General features: G+C 43.5%; 1 protein-coding gene across 4 annotated transcripts in view; it reads left to right on the top strand.

The window, feature by feature from the left end:
* grin2bb (glutamate receptor, ionotropic, N-methyl D-aspartate 2B, genome duplicate b) overlaps positions 1-17,593 on the top strand; it is an 86,603-nt gene that overhangs the window by 11,534 nt on the left and 57,476 nt on the right. For all 4 annotated transcript variants that reach the window (XM_047334082.1, XM_047334081.1, XM_047334079.1 and 1 more), the window contains exon 3: positions 7,714-8,409. In XM_047334082.1, the coding sequence (XP_047190038.1) occupies positions 7,714-8,409 (696 nt within the window). The remainder of the gene's footprint in view (positions 1-7,713; positions 8,410-17,593) is intronic.

Here is a 17,593-nt window from a genome sequence, read left to right as displayed (position 1 = left end):
AGCAAAATAAAAATGGCCGATTAGGAAAAAAAATTTTGGTGGACATTTTATAGACAATAATCTCCATTATTTCAGAAAGTAACAGCTTAAGCTGCCCAAGTTGGATGGAAATTGAGTGAGGTACTTAAACGAAGAAGGTACCGTAAGCACATTAAGCCGCTTTCAGACATGCACTGAAATCTGGACATTTTCTTGAACTTTTCCATAGGGGCTGCTGTATGTGAGAACGCAAATGTTGCTCAGGAAATTTTCCGGAACCTTTCCTGCCAGCCCCCTTGTGAAATATCCGGAAACTGTCAGACTGAGGCCATGAGAGAACACACCAGGGAAATCTGCGGAAGATTCACGGCGAGCAAGTGCCACCCCTCGCCTGAATAGTCCAGACGTACATGTTCCTGCAGTTGTGAACACATCTCACTCGCACTATCTTTTGTTGAGCGGCAAATTTCATAAAAATGTCAGTACCCATTTTTTCAGACATTTTCCAGAGTTCATGTGTGAAAACAGCTTCAGTCTGAAATATAATTTCACTCTCCCTGGCCAGAAGGCAACAACACTCATGACTGTATATTTTTTGATGTAGATCAGAAGACTGATACATTTATTCACAGTAATATACTGATTGTTTTAAAACAATTTCTTCACCAAGCAATGAACTGTAAATAACATTCATAATTTTCTGTTGTGAATTTTTCACTTGGTTCCAATGAAATCACCAAGATACGAGGATAAGATTTGATGCGATGTGAGACGAGATGGCAACCGGGCCCGGAGTTACAGCAGATGTTTTCTGGTCGTTGTTTGGTTGGTGACCAGCAGGCAGAGTGGATGGTGGTTGATGAAATGTCATAGAATCTTTCAGTGTGTATCAGTGACTAGCAGTGTGCGTGGACACTTAATTACATTCTGCAAAATGACGTGGCCTTTCACAGAGGGCTCGCTCGTAGGCAGCACGGCCACAGTCGTTGGATGTAAGGATGCCCTGTGGGAGACTCTGGATTTGGGTCTTGGTGTGATGCCCCTGGTAATTAACGGGACTTATGGGAGAGACTGAGTGGATATTTGCTCTGTCATTTACAACGACTCCCATGAGTCCTCGGCGCCACAGGCGTGCTGTCAAAACCTCGAGAGAGCAATAGCAGTTAGATGCTTAAATTGTGAGACCAGTGGAGTTGAATGTGAACAGAAAACTCCGCTATCACGTTTAAGTTTCCAGAAAGACCGCTGAAGGAAACCTGAGAGCATCAATCGTCGGCTGTGGTTGAAAAGAGGGTGCTACTGCCTCTTTATAGACTGTGTTCTTCACGTGAACGTATTCTACCAGAGTGAGTTATAACAGCCTTTAGAAAAATAAGAGAAGCCCCACCAAACAAGCTTGAAACCAACAGTTCCCTGCATGGACTCTTGTGACAGAGACCTGACCTGGAGGTTTACATGCACTGCATGTGTCGCCATGAAACGATGGGGGTCCAAACCCTCCGAGGCTCTGAAGGCCCCCGCATATCTGCAGAGAGGGACGTGTCACTTTGGCGCTAAATTAAGTCCAGAGCAGGAGAAATAACCTCAGTGGAATAAATGGCTTCAATGAGTTAATGAAGACCCCGGGGAAAGATGCATCCTGCCTCAACCCGGCATTTTCTTCATCCCCCGTGCCTCTGGGTGTGTTGTGTAGGCTTGTGTGGTCGCGTGTGTGTGTGTGTGTGTGTGGGGGGGGGGGGGTTGCTCTTTGCCTCTGATGAAGAGACCACATCGTGTCATTCAGAGAGCTGAGGCGACCTCAGTACGACGGCAGTGATCTCTAGCAGTGCATCTCGGCGCAAGTGCAATTAGCAGAGAGAGGATTCTTGACCAGACTGAAGTGCACTTAATGAAACGCCCAAGACTCTCTTCAATGAGCTAGTGATTATACCCCCCCGCCATATTGGCCCTCCTGCAGGACACTAGTGAGGTGACAGACTATTCAATAGTGAAGACAATATTAGAAGATGACCTAACCACTCCACTGCTGCTCCTTCATGTAACAATCTTGACGCCAATGTTATGTCGTTTCATTCTCCTGTATCTCCATCTGTCTTCTCTTCTTCTCCGAACTCCTCATCCCACCCCGTTGCTAAATTAGACGCCTTTCGTCTTTCAAACACATCTGCGTGACTTCAGCCCCTTAATATTCCGCATTTTTTCTCATTGCAATCAAAGCTCATGAAAAGGCCAAAACCAATAATGTCTGTGTGCAGTTCATTCCCCTGTGCCACAGAGCTCTTTGCAGCGGGAGACATGTTCCGTCATTATGACGAAAATAGGCGCAATGTTTCAGTTCTACTCGCAGTAACCTGACTCTTGATGTACTGTAAATACTCCACCACCAAATGTGTATTAATCCACGACTGAAAGTAGTCTAGTAATAGTTTGAGTAACTTTTGGTAAAAAACTAGTGACTGCTTGATTAAGTATAAAACTATTTACACGTGAGCCATTTGAATTTTCATTGGAACGGATGTGTTTTGGGGCCAAAGACAGGGTAGTAAAGAAAGAAGAATATTGAGGAATACCAGACGTGTCCTTTAATGTTACTGTTGGTATTGATTTGTGCGTTATTGGCGAGTCTTTGCCTGAAAAATTCTTCTCACACTGTCAATGACTTGCGAGAATGCATTGAATAATTGCAGAGGATGTAAATAGAACGCGTGTTGGCTTCCACCACCTCTGCAGGGTAGTCATTATAGCGTCATGATGTGTGATTAACTGACTGAACACATTGTCAACACACCTCTGACTGACGGATCAGAAAAACACGTCATTCTCTTTTTTCCCCCAGTGCAGATGATATTTTCAATATATAAGGGTTTTTTTGTTTTTTTGGGGGGCAGAGGTGAAACATTCTGTCACACGTCACTCAGATCCAAACTGTATTAAAATAATAATAATATTAAAAATATTAAAAAGGAATAAGCTGAAAGACACTTAAATGCAGGGGAACTTGAGAATTAGGCGATCATTCAACAGTATCACATCATATATCATTGTGAATGTAAAATGTTCATTAGTGCTGCTTTAAACGCAGTGTGCAAAGAAAGGAAGACCTGAAATGACCAAAAAAAAATGTAAATTAAATTTTAGATGTCAGCAGACCTGTTGGATAGATGTAGTGGATCTTTGTCCTGCTGGTATTCCACATCACTTGTTAAAATCAGAAATGATGCCCCTATTTTATCACTTGTTTATTATTTTAAATGACGAACCGAACATGTGTCACTGGTAACATAATTGATGGACGTAGGAAACTAATCTACTAATCTGTAGCTAATCCAAACACATGAAGTTTGTGAATTATTGATGACGTGGCGGAGTTGTTATTGATGTCAAACATTATCAGCTTCATGTGCATCTCTCCAGGGGGAACATCCAGGCCTTTAAATGGAAATAACAAGACGAGGATTTGTCCTCGCTGCCGGGTCATATACAGTGAATATCTTACAAGAGCAATAGTAGCGTCTAAAATGCCTTTTATGATCCATTAATGCAGATTGTGATTTGTTGTTGTTCATAGATCATGTCTGATGCAGCGTACGCGTCAGTGCAGGTGACACCAGTACCACTCTCACCTGTAACTGACCACCCACTGTAAAAAGGCTCCTCAACAGATACACATGTCAACTCATGTTATCCACGCTGCCTTTCAAACGCTACCACGGCCCACCACATCGAGTCTCCAGGGATGTAGTAGACTCAGATAATGATGGCCTACGTGCGATTTAGATAGCACGGAAAGATTCTGTTTTAATGTCTCTCGGTGGCTGCGGAGAATACGGCGTCGTCCGTAATCCGCCGCAGTATTCAACGGAAAAACACGTGGCCGTTAAATAACGACTGTGGTAGCTGACGGAGGACAAGTGGAGCGAGGCTCCCACGCCGCTGCTTGATTGATCACGTGGAATCTTTATCGGCAGATTGGAAGTCCATGAGTGTGTGTGTGTGTGTGTGTGTCTGCGTGTGTGTGGTTGTGTCTCAAACAGCTCCGGTTATTCTATTGGTGGTTCGTGCCATTTGACAAGAGCTCTGTGATCAATGCTCTTTATAAATGTTAAGAGCCATTTGACTGATGCCTCTTGTCTTTTGAGTATGACGTAGCTCAACCCAGATTCCTCTGTGTGCACATGACAACAAGTGTGTGTGTGTGTGTGTGTGCGTGTGCATGTAGGGGGACACACAAGCCTTTTACACTGGCTAGAAAAACAAATCACATGACCTCAGATGTCTGAATGCAGGGACACAAACAGCGCTTGACCTAAAGTGCTCGCTGCCTCTGTATTCATACTTGTGTGTCTGTTTCTGAGTGTCAGGGGGAGAAGGTTTAGTCACGTCTGCAGTAAATTACGGGATACAAACAATGCACACACGTGGGTGTTGTTGTGTTGCTGTCCATCGCCACTTACCCATGTTTTCCCCTGCGCTGCGCATGTTACTGTAATGGCTGTGTAAGTGCCGTAATGGGCGCCGAAGTGCCCATGAATTCATATGTCACCTTGGACTCGTTGACGCAGTGTTAGGCGGTTTACTTTTGTTCTATTGTGCTGCGAGTAAATGATATGCTCTTGACACCCTCCATTTAAATGTTATTAATCGGGGACTGTTGGTGACGGGGGACATTTGTATAGAGGCCTGATTAGTCTGAGTAACACAGCCGCTGCCGCTCAGTCCGTTTGCCGGCTACATGCTGCCTCCGTCCGGTTATTTCTGTTTAGTTGCCCGTAGCACTTTTGGAGATTCATTTTTAATGTGAGGTACGCTAACAGGCGGAGCACTGGATCATCTCTATCTGCAGGAGTGCATTAACTCGCCTCCTTATGTGCGCATGTGGGTGTGCGCGCACGCGTTTGTGCGAAGGCGCCCTGCTATTTATTTTATGCTACCAGCGCTTTGTTCTTGTCAGTGTCGGCGCAGCAGCATGCACCCGCTCAGATAAAAGTAAATTATTAGGAGAGGGCACACGCTGCATGCAGTGCGAGCTGTGTGTATCTTCCTGTCCATCAGGGTGTCGTACGGAGGCATATTGGAATTGTTACTATGGAAACCGTGCACTGCCGTTGCACAGAGAAACGCATCCGAATGGGTCACTGTCTTCCTCTGCTCCCTCGCTTACTGTCACACTTATTCTCACTTATTTTTGAAAGATATTTCCTCTAATCGTCTCCCTCCAGTGCCCCCCTCTCTCTGTAGATTCGTCAGACTTTTCATCTGTGGATTGAGGCCATTTTCTTTTTTCTCTCTCCCTTCCTCGGTTTTCTTTTTTCTTTAGATTTCTTTAACCTACAATCCACCCTGTCCTCTCATTTTTATCATATTGTGCTAATCATGTCCTCTTTTCATCTTTCTTTCTTCAGCTCCACACCCCCCCCCCCTCCTGTGGGTTTCTTATTGCTGTTCCTTCCTCCACCTCCATCTCTTTTGTGTATGTCTCTATTTATTCTCTCCCTCACCCCACTCTTCTCTCTCCTCTTCTCTTTTCTCTGCTGCCTTCCTCCCACTCGCTTCCTCCTCCTCCTCCTCTCTCTCTCTCTCTCTCTCTCTGTCTCTCTCTGTCTCTCTCTCTCTACTGTGGCGTCCTCTTTTACAATTAGCATGTGCACCTGCAATTACGTCTGACAAACCTCCGGTAATTAGACCTTTGAGACAAACTGTTTTTTTACGTGGCGATCACATTTCCTCCTCTTGTGATTTTTTTCACTGATCAGCCTCTTCTCTCTTTGCTGCTCGCCTCGTTTCGTAGATTACTCCTCCTTGCTCTCTTTCGCTCTTTTCCACCCCTGTCACATTTCCGTTCTCCTTTTTTCCCCCTCACTTCTCTCTTTCAACTTAGGTTTTTCTTTGGACTTTTTGTCTTTGGTGTTGACTGGATCAGCTCCACTTCACTCAAGGGTGCCTGATAAATAAAAGATTAGTGAAGGTGTTAGGGTGCGAGCGAACAAGTGCAATGAGCCTTGTACCCTGCCCTTCATTTATCCCTTTCCCAAAGTAATTTAGAATATGAGCATGGACATATACTCATTAATATTCCTCGTCTTTATCTGTGCAGAAAACATTCACAAATTTGTACTCCTGTACATACACTTGTATGTGCGTGCGCACATATAGAAACCACAATTTTCACATCAGGCTATGACTAATTGTGTTTCCCCCTGCCTGTCACCTTTCTCTGCTTACATCTTGCCCTCCGCCTCTCTCCTTCTCTCTCTCGCTTTCCCTCCCTTCGCTCCGCTCCCCATCATTTATCCACTGCACCCCACTCCACTGCTTTTTGTATGGCTAATAGAGGAGCAGTAAATAACAGCAATAATAGCAAATAATAGGCCTGCGGTTGACGTGAAAGAGCGGCGAGGGAATCTCAGTGGGTTGGAGGGAGCGGCTGGGAGCAAACAGGTTTGGAGGGTAAAGGGGAGAAAAGCAGTGCGAGTAGTGTGGGAGGAAGAGAGAGAGAGAAGGGACAGACCAAGAGGAGAGAGGGGGGGAAAGAGAGAGAGAGAGAGACTCAGTTGAGCCCATGCTCAGTGTCTAATGGTCACTTAGCCTGGCAGCTAGTCCATGAAGCTGTGAAGCTGTCAATCTGTCAAAATGCACCCAGTATTGTCCTGACTCTGTCTCTCAAACACACACACACACACACACACACACACACACACACACACAGTATATCACCGCTCTGTCTTTGATGTGTGCCACAGGGTTCCTCTGAGGAAGACGCAGCACAGTATAGTGGGTGTGGTATTGTCACTTGATGCTCACAGGCCTCTGTCTCGCTCGGTGAGCAGTTTTAATGCCGAGCTATGTGGGTCACTGATAGTTTGGTCTGCAGTTAAGGGTTTAATTGTCCCGCAACTCTTAATTAGCGTTGTCTTTAACAATGGGCGAGCAGCGACAGCATTATCAGAATATCATACTTTTCTTTATGGTCAGTGAGAGGTGCTCTTCATATGGAGAGCATCAAATGAGAAGGTCAGGTCTTTACATCTGCCCGTTTCTCTCGTATCCATCACATTGACGACAAGAACCGACTGTTCACTTTCCGTCCAATGTGTCCCAGACCTTGACATGCTCTGCCGTTTCCAGATAATTAACATCGTTCACTTCATCCGTGAGTGGTCGTAATGTCTTGGCTCATCGATGTATATAAAAAAAATGGAGCAAGCTCTGATTGCCAGTTCTGTAGGAAATAGTTTTAATATAGTTCAACCATTTCATTAATATTCTTATTTTGCCACCATTTCTCTCAACATGTTCTCCAAAAGTACAAAACGATAGTTAATGCTGAACAAAAAGGGAACTGAATGCTCAATTCTTTGCTGTGATTTTTTTTCACAAATCGGAGTGGTATGAGTTCTCCACAGTCTCTCCACAATTTATGCTGCTTAACTTGCTGGAGAGGTTTAAAATAACAAAGGTCGATATCTGCATGGACCGGATCTTGCTCTCGCTCTCTCTCTCCCTGGTAGAGAAACTGTTTCTAAATCACAACTAACATCTTTGGCTTTTTTGCACTGTACAAGCCTGTCTGAATATATCTGTGATAAGCTGATGACATAAGATGATATAGACCTGGGATGTTTCAAATTTGTTTGTAGATAAAGTAATGTTGTTCTTTTTAGTGTTTTTTTAAACTTTTGGTCAAATCTGTGTACAGTTTACCATCTGTTTTTCTTTCTCCCTCTCTCCTTGCAGGGACGGCATTTACACTCCTTCACAATGCTTGTCAGCCTCCACTCTTCTCCCTCCCGTCTTCAGGACAAGCGCTTTGTCTCCCCTCCCTCCTCCCCCCTTCATCCTCCTCCTCCCCCTCAGGACATCTCTCTGGATCCTCCTTACCCTCAGCCTCGGCTAACCCTTCCCTTCCTCTCCCTGTCCATCTCGCTCCTCCTCCTCTCCGTGCTCCTCCTGCCTGTCTGCGAGTCTCGCAGAGGTGGAGGTCCAGGCACAGGGCCCGGAGGTGCCCCAGGGGGACAAGGTGGACAGAGGGGAGGCGGCACCCAAAGGGGTGTTGTCATCCCCCCGCAGTACTCCCCCGGCTCACCAGCTCTCCCCCCAATCAATCCCAAACTGATCAATTCACTCAGCATTGCTGTCATCCTGGTGGGCAACTCTAGTGAAGTAGCCATGGGGGCTGGACTTGAGAAAGAGGACTTCCTCCACATCCCTTACCCTCCCAAGGTCGAGGTGGTCACCATGAACGAGACCGACCCCAAGAGCATCATCAACCGGATCTGCGGACAAATGACAAGGAACTCGCTGCAAGGCGTAGTGTTTGGTGATGACACGGACCAGGAAGCTATTGCTCAGATCCTGGACTTCATCTCAGCCCAGACACACATCCCCATCCTGGGCATCAGGGGAGGGTCCTCCATGGTCATGGCAGCCAAGGTAGGACATTTTTTATCTACATTTTTTAGGGAAAAGACCAAACACTCAGTTTCATAAACATCACTTGTCCAGCATTCATTACTATAATATTTTTGGTATATTTCAAAATAATGGAACTTCTCCACTGACAGTAAAGCATACAACATAATGTAACATGATTCAGTTTGAATCAAGACCTTTAAATGAAGTTACATTTGAGATCATATTAGTTTTTTGATCACCCTCTCACCACACAGAGCACACACGGCGTCTCTTTCTAACCCCGACAACCTGCTGATCGATTTTACTGTTAGTTGACCTCTGTGAGCCTGACGTCATACTTAAACTCGCAGTGTGAAACCAAAAGAGCACGTAGCAAGTCAGAAACCGTCTCTGTGGGAACGGGATAAAAGACGTTTGGCACAAAGCGGGGCTGCACGAGGAGAATTTGGGATCAATAAACGTAACAATGGCTTTGAAATGTATCCTTAAATAACGTTGCGTTAATACGCTTAGCTGTGTTCAAGGATGGAATCCGCACGACTCCGAGGTTGGGTTTTTGATAGCGTTCAGGGTTTTCTATTGATGCAGACTGATTTGGTAGATAATGGGATGTACAGTAGTGATTCCCTGCAGGATCCTTTGAGATCTGCTTTTGGTTTTTTAAAGGTATATTTGGTCAATTTTGATTAATACACCTTGAGTAGGTTCAATATTTTCCAACAAGTCCTCCAACTCATACAAAACACTATGTCGTATTTTTCCCTAAATCACCTCTACTGGTGACAGGAGATACGCCACAAATACTTTTTGCCTCAGAGCATCGTGATGTACTGACGCTGGGTTGATGAGCTTGTGAAGGTGAGGGTGACGGTCAGGGCTGCATTGCAGAGAATCAGCATGATTACTTTACAGAATATAAGCAAATCCATTCAAATACACAAACTTGAAGGACTTCCTAGGTCTACAGTGGCTGGTATAGCTCAGTGGTTACACCACTGACTTTGGCCCAGTGTGGGCCCTTGTGTTCATGTTTGACACTACGCGAATACCTCCAAGGCCAAACAACCCTAAATATGTCTTATCATGTACTATGATCCATCCATTAATCCTGATCCATTGAAAATGAAGATTTACAATTCTGCCAAATGTCATTAAAGAAATCCTGGATCTTCCTGGAACTAAGAAAACATAACCTCGTTGGTGGATGTAAATATTGTTGTGGAAGCAGTGGTGTTGTGGAAGTGTTTTCTTTCACTTTCTGTTTATAATGTTTATGGAATGGAATTCATGCTTTTTGGGGGGGAAATTCTGGAAAAAGAAACCTATAGAAACCAAATGAACTTCAAACAAGAATATCCTAAAAGATTCTTTCACAAATTCCCAACCTCCTGCTGTTTGATTCAAACACTTGAGGACTCATTATATCAGTCACTGTCAGTTTTACGTTGTTCAGCCGCCATGGTTCTTCATGTTGTCATGGTTCATTGTATTATTGTATGAGGGGATTCTTGAAATCAAATTAGCTTAGGCTCAATCTAATACAGGGGAGAAAGTGAATTCTTAGGCCACGGTTTCCTCCCTCATCTGTTTAGATTTTAGAAGACCCTGCTGCACAAATCTGTGCAATAATTTGACAATGATTTCTGTAAAGTACTGTAGTTGAAGCCTCCTTATTAACGCCGTTCGACGACGTGTTTCTTAACGTTCTTAAGTCGTTATCAGCTTATTAGAAATACTGGTTATGTTTGATGAATTGCAGCAATTATTTTGGTTAATACGCAACTTTGGAGACAGAATCTTCGAGACAGACTGAATCAAGGCTTTCTCTGAACTCGAATAAAGAAAGATTTAAAAAAGAAGCTCCAATTCAAAGTGTGTTAATGTCTCCAAGGCAAGGCGACACCTCCGGTGGTCTCCAGGCTGTGTGTCAGGTTCAGAGACAGCCGTGAAACCTTCAGGGCCTTTTCTCCTCTCTTCCGTAAAATCCTGCTGCATATAAAAATCCAGTAGTGGACAAAGAACGTGCTATAGAGGAATGAAAAAGGAGAGATAAAGATGGAGAAGAGAATAAACAAAGGGGCGGAGATTTAAGGTTATGAAATAACACAACTCGTGTGGGTGTGAAGGAGGAAGAGGATTTTGCTCAACATATAATTATTACATTTTACAGCTGACACAGAGAAAACAGAGGGCACCTGCTGAAAGTGACAGGAGGGTAATGGTAGATCAGAGTAAGAGTAATAAGAGGCTCCCTACATTAGACTCTGTGTATTCTCCCCTTGTTCACTTGGTGCGTTCTCCTTACACCTCTATCCTTCTTCTGTTATGCATATTGGCTGTCTCTCTCTCTCTCACACACACACACACACACACACACACACACAAAAGAAGGGATAAATCCAGTGGATACTGTTGGCATGGCAACCACTGCTTATATATATTCTCTCTTTACTGCTCTCGACATACTGTATAAAAGCTTTTAGAGACAGAGGGAGAGAATTGTTATTTCTGAGTCTGACAAAAACAGAGCGATAAGAGAAAGGGGATAAAGTCCTATAGGGGGTGAAGAGTTTTTAAATGGATGAATGAATAGATTAAAGTATACAAAGAACACGGAAACACGGAGGAAGGGGATAAAAATGTGGTGGTTGGAGGTGAACTATGGTGATTTCTAGTTCAAATGTAGCTGCATTTATGTCTCTTGCAGTCTTATTTATAGCCTTTTAGCCACAGAAACCAGGAAAAATAAAAACATGAAAAACTAAAAACCCTACATCCAGGTGTTTCAAGGGACTTTGGGGGCTGCATCGAACTGGGGGTGTCCGGCCAAAGTGTCTTCACAGTCTCCTGTACGTAGCTGATCATAGGATTTAAGGGCATTCTTACAAAATGGTCATTGCAGTGGACTGTTGTAATCAACCATGTCCCATACGCTCTCACATCCACACCAGCAAGAGAAGTAAACAATTATCAATAGTAGATCTGAACCAGATGGTCAGTTGATCAGTTTGTTGAATGTCAGAAAAATTATCAACTACGACTTTCATAACTGATTAATAGTTTTGACCGTGTAACCAAAACTTTTAATAGTTCCAGCTGTTCAAATACAAATTTGAAGAGAAACTAAGTGTCTCCAATTAACACAAGCCAAGCTGCATGTTTTTTGGACTATGGGAGGAAGCCGGTGTTCCCGGAGAAAACCCACGCAGACACCGTTTGGGCCCAACCTGGTGTGGCTGACCAGCTGACCAGTATCACTTCCTTGTTATTCCATGGGAAGGTTTAGCAATTCACACAGTAATTCAACAACGACCATGTACACAATGTGATACACACTCATAAATACAATTAGTGCAGTAGTGTATATTGTTTTTTTCTTTTGACCTGTTTCCAGGTTGTCTCAACAACATGTATTCAAAATATAGATATTTTTAAAAACAATATTATTATTAAAATAGTTTTCTATGCCTATCTATTTTCCTCCAGGATTTAAACTGTGGTGTAGATTCTTTATTCCAAACCACTGGAATTACTGTCTTCTAATGATGTTGCCTTACCTCACTGAACATCGACAGCCTTTAACAATCTTACTTATTCCGTTGAATGACCTAAATGTCCGTTTACACCAGAAAGTGGCGCAGCAAAATTTATCCACACATCTTTGGTAAATGTCTTGACCTGGAAGCTTCATGACTCAACTCACAGGGCTGCTGAAGGACTGCAGCCGGCGAATTAGTGTGCGAGCTCTACTGAGTCATTTTAGCTCCCAGAGCCTCATTGTACTTTCTCTGCACTGTGCCTTTTAGTCGCTGACTGCCAGTTAGCAGTTTTTTATAAACTGTAAGTTCATAGAGTTTGTTCAAAAGACTCTTGTCTCATCGCTGGAAACCGTGGCTCTTTCGTCGAACGGTTACTACTCTTGACTCAGGAGGGTTAAACAAAAGTGAGTAGTGCAAACCCGGCACGTACGCTATGATAGCCTCATCTATTTTGGGCTCTGTGGCTCTCTGTTCCCTCGAGGGTCCACACTGTCAGGACGGCTGTCTATTAGTCACGGCAAAAGATTCACGTGGATTTATTTCACCAACATGAACAAATCCACTAATTGCGGCAATTTTATTTGGAATTAATTGATTTCCCCCCTTGGCTGCACGGTGGTGTAGTGGTTAGCACTTTCGCCTCACAGCAAGAAGGTTCTGGGTTCGAATCCCGGTTCAAACCATCCAGGGCCTTTCTGTGTGGAGTTTGCATGTTCTCCCCGTGTCTGCGTGGGTTCTCTCCGGGTTCTCCGGCTTCCTCCCACATTCCAAAGTCATGCAGAATGGGGTTAGGTTCATTGGAGACTCTCAATTGACCGTAGGTGTGAATGTGAGAGTGAGTGGTTGTCCGTCTCTGTATGTGGCCCTGCGATAGGCTGGCGACCTGTCCAGGGTGAACCCCGCCTCTCGCCCAATGTTAGCTGGGATTGGCTCCAGCCCCCCCGCGACCCTTGAATGGATTAAGCGGTAGATGATGGATGGATGGATGGATGATTTCCCCTCAAGAACATGGAGGAAACATTAATTTGTTTTATTTGAGAATAATTGAGGAATTGCTTTGTTTTGAATGCACAGTAACTGTTTTAATGTTTTGATTGTGGTCAAAGTAAAAGAAAGTAAGGGAGACACTCTGGAGAGGAACAATAGTGCTGCAGGAATATCAGATGTGGAGGTGAAGAGCTGTGTGGGTGAGGTGGAACATGAAGCCTATAGAGTCATGAGGGGCAGCTGCGCCGTGTGCACATGCTCCTGTGCTCCTGTGCATATGTGTCTGCACAAGAGCAAGTGAGCGATTTTCTAGCGTCAATAACTCAATTCCCTCCAGGCTGCCAAGTCCATTTCTTATCAGTCCACAATTATTTCTAATCAATTGTGCCCCAGATTCTCCTAAAAATCCTTCACTTCGGGGTTCTATGTGGGACAACCACTAGATTCCTCCATGTCTTGGCCACCGAGCAATTTGATTTCCATTAAAAAATAAACATTGAACACGTGTCCTTTTAATGGCATTTGATCTTTAAACCACATTATTCCCGCACGCTTTGCAGCCTCAGTGGAGATGTTGTGGCCAAAAACACTGGCCTGATACCTCGCAGCACTCCTGGATTTATTTTCCTTTCCAGTGCGCCATTATAATGAATCGGTGACAGATGCAGGTAGGCCCATTATGCACCAAACAATTTGCACTCTTCCATTTAGCCATTAATTCACTCCGTGCCATGTGTTGGTGTTGGCACAACTGGCTGACGGAGTTGGCCCTGGCCCGCTCTCAACTCTGGCTCTGGAGACTAATGAGGTCTTCTAGATCTATTGTTGGTACTTAAGCTGTGTGTGGGCACATGCTTTTGTCCACATTTGTGTCCGTGCATGTGTGTTGATGCTTGCAGCATGCTGGTGTTCAATGATAATAGCCTCTTTGCCTATGTTTGGGGAGATTACAGCAGTTGTTTTCCACTGCAAACAAGCTACCAAGAGACACGCAGCATCCTACCATTTCTCGTACACAGTCCTTAAGGTTGATTTTTTTTCTTCTTCCTTTTCCCCAAAGGTTTTGTTGGTCCATTCAGTGCTGTAATCTTTTTTTTTTTCACTATACACAGGGCTTCCCTATAAAGTTCCCTATTGTTGATTATAAATCTCTCTTGGGGTTAAAAACTGTGGGGTGGTCAATAGTAAAACTCATGAATGAATGAGCCACGGTGCTGTGACTCGTTTGTGGTGTAATTTCTCTTATTGAAGGAAAAAGAAAATACTGTGTACAAGAAGAACAAACGTACACTGTTCCTCTCAATAAATAAAAACTCCTGTTGTTTTACAGTCGTAGACCTCTCACGTCTCGATTGACCACTATAATTAAACACCCTCCCGTCTTGAAACAGGCCTTCTGTGTGACGACTTTTTGACAGACAGACATGCCCATGGAAGTAAATTATCCCATGGACCTGTTTGGCCACTTAGACTCACATTGTTTGACATTGAACAGACCGGCTGGTAGCCACACAGTGATACATAAGCCCTTTTCAGACATGTACTCCGCACAATGTTACCGGAAAATTGGGTCTGTACATTTTCCAGATTTTGCCGTCCACATATGAAGAACACAGCAGGAGGTTGTGCTGGTCAGACGTGTTCACGACAGCAGGAAAATGTGCGGAACATTCAGATGAGCGGTGGCGCCTGGGCCCACTCGCTCACCGTGAATCTTCCAGAGAAGTTGCGGAAATGTTTTCGAGCAACATTTGCGTTATCACAGCGTGTCAGGAAAAAAAGTTCAGGTTTGCTGCAGATGATGTGATGATGGACTGCATCCGTAATGCCCCTTTTTGCAATTAGGACCAATCCCAAAAGACAAAAGAAATAGAGATCAAACTTTAATAATAAACTGCACAGTGCATATTATACTTTATGTAGTTATCATCGGATATTTTTCTGGAAGGATTTCAGGAAAGTGTGCAGAATGTAATTGTTAACGCAGGGCGTCACCACAACTGTTAATGGTGATACAGCAACAATATTTGTATTTTGCAAGAGCAACGAAAAAGTCTAAACTTGTTCCAACCAGTGGTGATTCTCTAATATGAGTGACACACAGGTGGTTATCAGTCTCACACATTTCACTTTTTGAGGTTATGATTATTTGCACAGTGAGTGACCCGATTTGGACGGGACCAGAACAACAGATGCTCTCTAGTAATGAATGTTTCCTATCCTCTCCCTGTAAAACCAATTCCACCCTATTAGAGTTTCAAACGCTTTCTATTTCTCTCTCACTCACTCTGTCTCTGTGAGATACGGGCATTTGATTGATGTGCCTGTTTCACTCACTTTGCCGTAGATTTAACCCCTTCAAAGTCCAACAGTTTGACGCCTGTGGTGGAGAGAGACTCTCGGCCGTGTCATAATTTACCGTGTCATTTCGCTTGGTCTTTGACAGCTAAATGTGAGCACTGTATGAAAGTCTGTCTTTCAAAGCGGAAAATCAAAAGAGCTCAGTCTATATCTGTGATGTCACGAAAACAACAAAGCCTGAAGCTGCTCCTCTGTCAGTTCATAGAAGACAAACGTACAAGGTAGTTTTCATGGATTAAGCTCAGTGATTTTATCAGAAAACCCACTGTAGAAGCTCAATTTCTAATCCTCTCCCCTTAAATTACATCTATGTACCACTGATTTGAAACAGAAAATTGGTTTGGAGGAATGTAACACACTCCTAGTCTTTTCATCATCATAAAAATTAAGAGCAAAGGTCAAGAAATCGTCATCAAAGTCATTAGAATTAGTTTTCTGCCAACGTGTCTCATGGCAATCCAGCTAATAGTTGTTGAGACATTTCGTACAAAAATGAAAACTGATCAGAAAACTTGAATCATAGTCTTTCCTTAACCTTTAAGTGCTTTTTCTCAAACCTTAACCGAACAACACGCAGGACCGGGGATGCAGATACCAGTCTCTGGTGTTGTGTGTGCCGACCATCCACTCTGACATGTAGCACTTCCTCCACAGGAAAAATGAACCGTTTACATGCATCAATTGCTATTACTCTGATTAACCATATTTGCGACACAACATTTGCACCATAAATGAACTTCAAGGAGACACGGTCGTGATTTCACATCTCATTTCTTCTCAGAAAGAGGAGTTCTCAGCTGGATAGTCATGCGTGACGAAGAGCGATTTTACCCTATATTGTATTCACAGCACTAGCAAAAGAGAACACTGTACATAGGTGTGAAGGTTTAAGCTTCACACCGTGGTTCAATGTCAGAGCTTTATCCTGAGACTGAGCCAGTAAGGTTGAGGTCAAAGAAGGTTTAACGCTCCCCCTCCCATCTCATCCTCTGTCTTCCTCCTCCTCACTGTTGTTTTATTTTTTGTTAGATTTGTTTTGTGCATTTATTGAATGTGGTCCAACCCTCACTGTCCTATGATACAGTCCATACTAACTCACACTTAGTTTTTTTTGTCTTTTTATTTTTTACAGTATATTTTTCCTGATACATTTCTGTATAATTTAACTGTGCACTTCATATAGACCGTAAATCCTTTCCTCAACTCCTCTATCCCCCCCCCCTCCTCTCTTCTCTTCTCTTTCTCTCCATCCTCCTCTCGTCTTTCTGTCCATATAATGAGTTTGTGTTATCGGCGGCTGTGCTGCGCGTGGACAGGATGAGTAATTTCGGAGATCACAGGAGACCTCTCTGCATTGCACTCGGTTACAACAGGTTGTCAGAAGGCTTTGGGAGCCTCACTTGGCTTCTCCCCGCCGATTGCAGAATATGAAACCCTAATTACCAGCTCATTTTATTAGGTAAGTATACGATTCAAGTTAAAACCTGATTAGCTGAAAGCTTTTAACTGAGGAAGCTTTAATTCCTCACCTGCTGATCTGTTTGAGACTTGTTAGATGGAGATGTACAGTAATTATCACTGAGACTGTCCTGACAAGAGAAGCAAGAGAATGACCTTCACCTGATCAGGTCCTCTATTGACTTGTGAATTATGGCTCCTTTCTGTCAGAAGCCAAGAAGTGTTTCACATTAAAAGCATTAAATATATCAGAAACAATATAGTAACAAGAAAAAACCCAGAAAAAAACCCTTTTTGTGTTGACTCACCAAAGCACTTGGACTATAACACAAGGACTGCTTCTCATATCGTGTTTCCTTGTAATAAAAACATGGTTGGACTAGGTTGGTTTCTGTTAATCGATGAAAAACGATCAATCCCTTAACCAAACCACGTTTCCACCTTAAACTGATGAGTTTGTTTAGCTGAATTGATTTTTGTGGCTTTAAAAACAATACTTTTTTTCCACCTGAATTTGTTAAAAAAACAGTTGCTTAATTACTTCCAAAAAAACATGGCGTGTCCGCCCAGGTGATGAATGTCTTTTATTACAACTCCGGAGGGAAATATCTGATTGTTTGGCTTCTAAATGGTCCACTATTGTTCCTAGCATGTTGCTGAGTTTGCCTGTCAGCTGTGTAGGTTGTGCACAATGGGTTTATCAGAGCTTTTCCCACAAAACAGTTGTTTTCCGGCTGCTGGAGACGACGGCGATGAGAGACCAAAACAATGAGCATTAAACACACAGGAAGTAATCGGAGGGGAAACAAGTCGGGTAATAATTCTGTTTTGGCATCCAGTGACCACTTAAACAGTAT

This window comes from Scophthalmus maximus, chromosome 8 (assembly GCF_022379125.1).
Source record: "Scophthalmus maximus strain ysfricsl-2021 chromosome 8, ASM2237912v1, whole genome shotgun sequence".
NCBI lineage: Eukaryota > Metazoa > Chordata > Actinopteri > Pleuronectiformes > Scophthalmidae > Scophthalmus > Scophthalmus maximus.
Note: the sequence above shows the minus strand (reverse complement) of the source record. Positions and strands in the feature narration are given on the sequence as shown.